The 6,000-nt window shown below is 44.7% G+C and overlaps 1 protein-coding gene across 1 annotated transcript; it reads right to left on the reverse strand.

The window, feature by feature from the left end:
* Positions 1-1,920: 1,920 nt before the first annotated feature.
* On the reverse strand, positions 1,921-2,859 carry LOC101955993 (olfactory receptor 7C2). Its single transcript, XM_005333132.2, has one exon. The coding sequence runs from the start codon at positions 2,857-2,859 to the stop codon at positions 1,921-1,923; it is 939 nt and encodes a 312-aa protein (XP_005333189.2).
* Positions 2,860-6,000: the final 3,141 nt, after the last annotated feature.

Genomic DNA, 6,000 nt, shown 5'->3' on the forward strand with positions numbered 1-6,000 from the left:
CGGGTTCTATAAAAGAGCAAGATTCCCCTCCAGGCTCTCTGGCTTCTGTCTTCCCATGTGGTCTCTTTTTTTTGTGCATGTGCTTTGGCCATGACTCCTACAATAATGATATGACTAGAGAGTCACTTGAAAGCTAGGGCTGTACTATTAGGACTTTCATCTTCTGAAATCAGGACCTATATCATCGTCTCTACGGTATAAAGTACCCAGCCTCAGGTCCTTTGTTACAACAATGGAAAATGGACTAATACATCCCATAAAGGACTTACTGGAAAAAGTAATGTGACGATGTGTATAAAATAGTGAAATAGTTGCTGGAACATCTTGAGTGTCATTATTATTAATATCAACATCACCAACTTCTAATTTCTTTTCTAGCTCAAAAATCTAATACTCAACTTATATGTTTGTATGTTTTTGTCCAGATTCTACTTGATATTTAACCACCCACTCATCTGATTTTCTTTCCATTTGACAAAGATTTACTGAGCATCAATTTTTTACCAAGAACTCCATTAGACATCTTGGTTGCAAAAGAGGATAAGATATCATTCTGATAGTCAAGGAATCCATATTGTGGTGAGTAGGAAAATCCAAGAGTTGACTGGTGTAATTGAGAGGAAAATGAGTCAGATCAAGAGCAGAAACACTGTGAGTTAGTTTTATTTTCTCCATCTCAGAAAACCTCTCTGTAAATGAGTATGCAATCGGGGCAACATTTCCAAAATACTGTAGGTGTGCATCCCTCCACTTCTCGGGTTATGCAAAGCTGTAACATTTAATGAGAAAACTACAAATATAACATATTCTTGATTTATTTATAGTTAACATAATTTAGTTATTATAAAATAGAAACTGATGAAGTTGATTCCACAGGAGTGGAGAGCTGAGTAGATGTTGCAAGAGGCTAGGAAGGAGAGAAAGGAAGAGGCTGCAGGGAGGTTGAATAATTGCTGCAGTCTTGGCTGGGCACAAGCCACCACACACCTTGTAGATTCAAACAGCAATTCTTTATTCCGGAACTCACGCCGGCCTCTACACACATTCTGGGGAAATCCCAGTTCTCCCGCACAATTCACGTCCCAAATACTTTCTGAATTCCAGGAGAACTCAACGGGAACTCAGGCAGCAGGAACGCCCTATTCCCAGCAGCAATAACCTTAAACCTGGAACTTCCCTAAACCCAGATTGTCTTAAACCGGGAACGCCTTAAACCCAAATTATCCTAAACCGGGATACTTCCTAAAACCTGCAGGATACACCCTAAACCTGGATCCATCCTCGTCCTTGAGCAGGGTCACCTTTCCAAGGCAAGTCCATTTAACATGGGGTACGCTGGCAAGGAAATTTCGATGCGTCATTCCTACTTGGCAATGGCCCTCAGCATCAATAATGAGATCCCAGGTACAAGTAGAGAGAGACAATAACTTCTAAGTTCTATAACATTGAAGGGTGACTATAGTCCAAAGTTTTTTTAATATATTTTACAAAGAATAAGAGGAGCTCAATGCTTCCCAACTCAAACAATTTTGAAATATTTAAGGAGATGGAAAAAAATCATAGATTTGATCATTACACATTAGTTATTTTGTCAAATTATCACACTGTACTTATAAATATGCCCATTGTTATGTGTCAATAAAAATTCAAAACAACCTCCAAGATGTTAGTGCACATGACTGAGGAAATGCCACACTGTATCACAGAATGTTAAGATTATAAGTTAGAAAGTGAAAAGGGTGTTCTAATATGTAAATATATGAATGGTTACCAGGGCCAGAAAGACCCAATAGGAAGACCCAAGGAAAAAGTTAAAATTAAAAGCAGAAGTAGAGGATGAAGTATTGGATGAAGGGGTCCAGGGTCTCTGGTCTTCAGAATCATGCACAACGTTGATCAAGAGGTTCATGCAAAAGACCCTTAGTTGAGAGGCACCATCTTGGTGAGGACATTTCCCAGGGCCATCTTGATGTCCCTGTTCCTCAGACTGTAGATGAAAGGGTTCAGCATGGGGGTGACCATAGTGTATGCCACTGAGGCCATCAGAGTTATCCTAGAAGACTGTGTGGCTACAGAACTGAAGTAGACCCCAAGGCCAGTGCCATAGAACAAGGAGACCACCAGGAGGTGAGACCCACAGGTGGAGAAGGCTTTGTACTTCCCCTCAGCTGATGAGATCCTCAGGATGGAGGAGAAAATCTGAGAGTAGGAGAAGAGGATGCCGGTGAGAGGGAAGACACCCAGGACAATGATCACAGAGTACACCACTATGTTGTTGATGAGTGTGTCAGAGCAGGCGAGCTTCAGAACTTCAGGAAGATCACAGAAAAAATGAGGGATTTTCACATTTGTGCAGAAGGACAGCCTCAAGACGGTCAAGGTCTCTGGCAGGGAGCCCAGGACACTGACCAACCAGGACCCCAGAGCCATGAGCAGACAGAGCCGTGGGTTCATGATGACCACATAGTGCAGGGGGTGACAGATGGCCAAGAAGCGGTCATAGGCCATCACTGTCAGGAGCAAATTGTCCTGGCATCCAAACACAAAGAAGAAGCATATCTGTGAGATGCAAGCTGCAAACGTGATTCCTTTGCTGTGAGTGTGGATGTTCCTGAGAGCCTTGGGGATGGTGGTGGAGGTGAAGCCAATGTCAGCCAGGGACAGGTTGGAGAGGAAGAAGTACATGGGCGTGTGCAGGTGGGAGTCTGAGATGACAGCCAGGATGATGAGCAGGTTCCCCAGCACAGTGACCAGGTACATGGCCAGAAGTAGGCCAAAGAGGAGGGACTGCAGGTCAGGGTCGTCTGTGAATCCCAGGAGGACGAAGTTGCCAGCTTCTGTTTGGTTTTCTCTTTCCATGGGGTTTCTGAGTTTCCAGAGAAGGAGGGAGAACAGGAATTCAAATTTTGCTCCCAACAGGTGCTCTGAAGGATTACCCCACTGTCTTTTATTTGGATCCAGGAAATTTAAGAAAGTATGCATTTTGTCTAATCATTGAAATTTTTTTATAAGAAGCTGTAGTGACCATTTCAATCTGCAACAAAATAAAATAAAACAAAGGAAAACGACCTGAAGGTCAGCGATCTCCAAAGGTGCTCTGTGGGACAACCACCTCAGCCTCATGGGAACTCCCTAGGTATGTGCATTTCCACATCTGAATCACCTGGACCTGATGCCTGGTGTGGAGCTGCCATCTGCACTTTAACAAGTCTCTCTGCACAGTGATGCATTTGCTCTTTTGTGGACCACAGCTCCAGCATCTGCTGCGTCCCTCCACAGTCCTCCCTTCCCCAGCACCCTGGTGACCACAGCTCCAGCATCTGCTGCGTCCCTCCACAGTCCTCCCCTCCCCAGCACCCTGGTGACCACAGCTCCAGCATCTGCTGTGTCCCTCCACAGTCCTCCCCTCCCCAGCACCCTGGTGACCACAGCTCCAGCATCTGCTGCGTCCCTCCACAGTCCTCCCTTCCCCAGCACCCTGGTGACCACAGCTCCAGCATCTGCTGCTTCCCTCCACAGTCCTCCCTTCCCCAGCACCCTGGTGACCACAGCTCCAGCATCTGCTGCTTCCCTCCACAGTCCTCCCCTCCCCAGCACCCTGGTGACCACAGCTCCAGCATCTGCTGCGTCCCTCCACAGTCCTCCCCTCCCCAACATCCTGGTGACCACAGCTCCAGCATCTGCTGCTTCCCTCCACAGTTCTCCCTTCCCCAGCACCCTGGTGACCACAGCTCCAGCATCTGCTGCGTCCCTCCACAGTCCTCCCCTCCCCAGCACCCTGGTGACCACAGCTCCAGCATCTGCTGTGTCCCTCCACAGTCCTCCCTTCCCCAGCACCCTGGTGACCACAGCTTCAGCATCTGCTGCTTCCCTCCACAGTCCTCCCCTCCCCAACATCCTGGTGACCACAGCTCCAGCATCTGCTGTGTCCCTCCACAGCCCTCCCTTCCCCAGCACCCTGGTGACCACAGCTCCAGCATCTGCTGCTTCCCTCCACAGTCCTCCCTTCCCCAGCACCCTGGTGACCACAGCTCCAGCATCTGCTGCGTCCCTCCACAGTCCTCCCTTCCCCAGCACCCTGGTGACCACAGCTCCAGCATCTGCTGCTTCCCTCCACAGTCCTCCCCTCCCCAACAGCCTGGTGACCACAGCTCCAGCATCTGCTGCGTCCCTCCACAGTCCTCCCCTCCCCAGCATCCTGATGGCTGCTCTGGTGTGTTCTGCCCAACCATGTGGAAATGGGAAGTCCCTAACTCTAGGCAGATTTAGCGACCACCGGAAGGCTCTTTGGTGCTGTCTTCCTGTAATGTCCGCACCTCACGTCCTCTGGACCTTGGGCACTCCTTGTGCTGAAACATATGGGTAACCACTGCTGTTATTATTTTATAGATTTCCCTTTAATTACTACTTTCTCTGTGTAAATCCAACCACCCTGGAATTTCTAAATATAGAAATCCTAGAGTTTCTAAATGGAAGGATGAATCTTATGCACATTTTGCAGCATCTGATTCTTATCCTATTAAAATATTGCACCGAGCTGGGGCTGTAGCTCAGCAAAGGTGATCCCTTAGCTGTGAGTATGGATGTTCCTGAGAGCCTTGGGGATGGTGGAGCACTTACCTAGCATGTGTGAGTCACTGGATTCAATTCTTAGCACCACATACAATTAAATAAAATAAAGGTCCATGGACAAATAAAAAAAATATCACACCATCTGGAAATGGCCTTGAAGACATGCTCACTTTGTATATTTATGTTTATGTACTGTATTATAAGTTCCAATTATTTCTTATTAAGAGTGTTTTAGAGTGTGAATTTTTTAATGTCATTAAGAAAGTTTTAATGTCATCATGCACCTACATTATCTGCTATTGTTTGGTATTCTTAAAGCTTTAGATTTTTTTTGTATTAAAAAGTGTCTTGTTCCTAAAATGTTAAATTTTACCTTAATGGTTTTCCAAAAATTTATCCACATTCTTCAAATATTAATCTCCAAATAATAATAATTTATGACAGATATGTCGTTTCTAGATCTTATGTTATTGGCTCTAAATTGCAAAAACTTGTTATAGTTTGTGGGGTGATTTAGGATTTTTGTTTTTCTTTCTTTCTTTTTAGGGAATAACCCTAAAAATGATGTTCCCTGTCATATTAACATTTTTTCATATTGAATATATAAATGTAAAAATCACTATCATTTTTAAAATTTCTAGGTGCTTTGGAGAGGGGATTTGTAAAGGCACAAATAAGTTTTTAATGACTATTTAACTTTTTAGAAAATAAAATGTTAAATCCATCTCCAAATTATCAAATAACTTTTTTGTTTTTTTAACTTCCGAAGACATCTTAAACATTAGACGTAGAACAAGACACTACACCAAATATCGGAGGACAACATAAACGTCTCATCTGAACTTATCCATGGAAGACATCTAACCTTTTTAGAGTTACTTTCTAAACATGAGGTCTATTGTAGACATAAGGGAAGTAAAGACCAGTATTTGCATCTATAAACTAAAAACTGTGAATGAAGAAATATGATGCAAGAATAATTTGTGGAATTGACAAAAGTTAATATCCTTGATCTGTAAGGCCTTAATTATAAGTCATGGAAATATTCGTGCTTTTGCTGGGAAAAGGCGAGACAGTATTATAGATGTATAAAGGAAAATGTAAAAGGGGTAATAAGTGTTTGAAATGTTTGATGAAGGAGAACGAAGGTACTTGTGGTGGTTCCAGGAAAACGACTCTTGACAGATAGTGGAAAGGAGAGAAGTGGCCCACGCTGGGAGGGAGAGAAGCAGAGAGACAGGAGCTGAGCACACAGACAGCTCTAAGTGAGGGGCCCACCTCACTGCAGTGTCCCCACTTGGGCCGCCAAGTCTCCTTCTGTGAGCCCTGTGCTGCCTCCTACCTGCTCCCACAATAGCCGCCCTGGGGGTGGTGAGCTCCTGCTCCTCCTTCTCTGGATGATGAGGGTCAGCTCAGCTCTGTTGAAGG

Source organism: Ictidomys tridecemlineatus, chromosome 2 (genome assembly GCF_052094955.1).
Source record: "Ictidomys tridecemlineatus isolate mIctTri1 chromosome 2, mIctTri1.hap1, whole genome shotgun sequence".
Lineage (NCBI taxonomy): Eukaryota > Metazoa > Chordata > Mammalia > Rodentia > Sciuridae > Ictidomys > Ictidomys tridecemlineatus.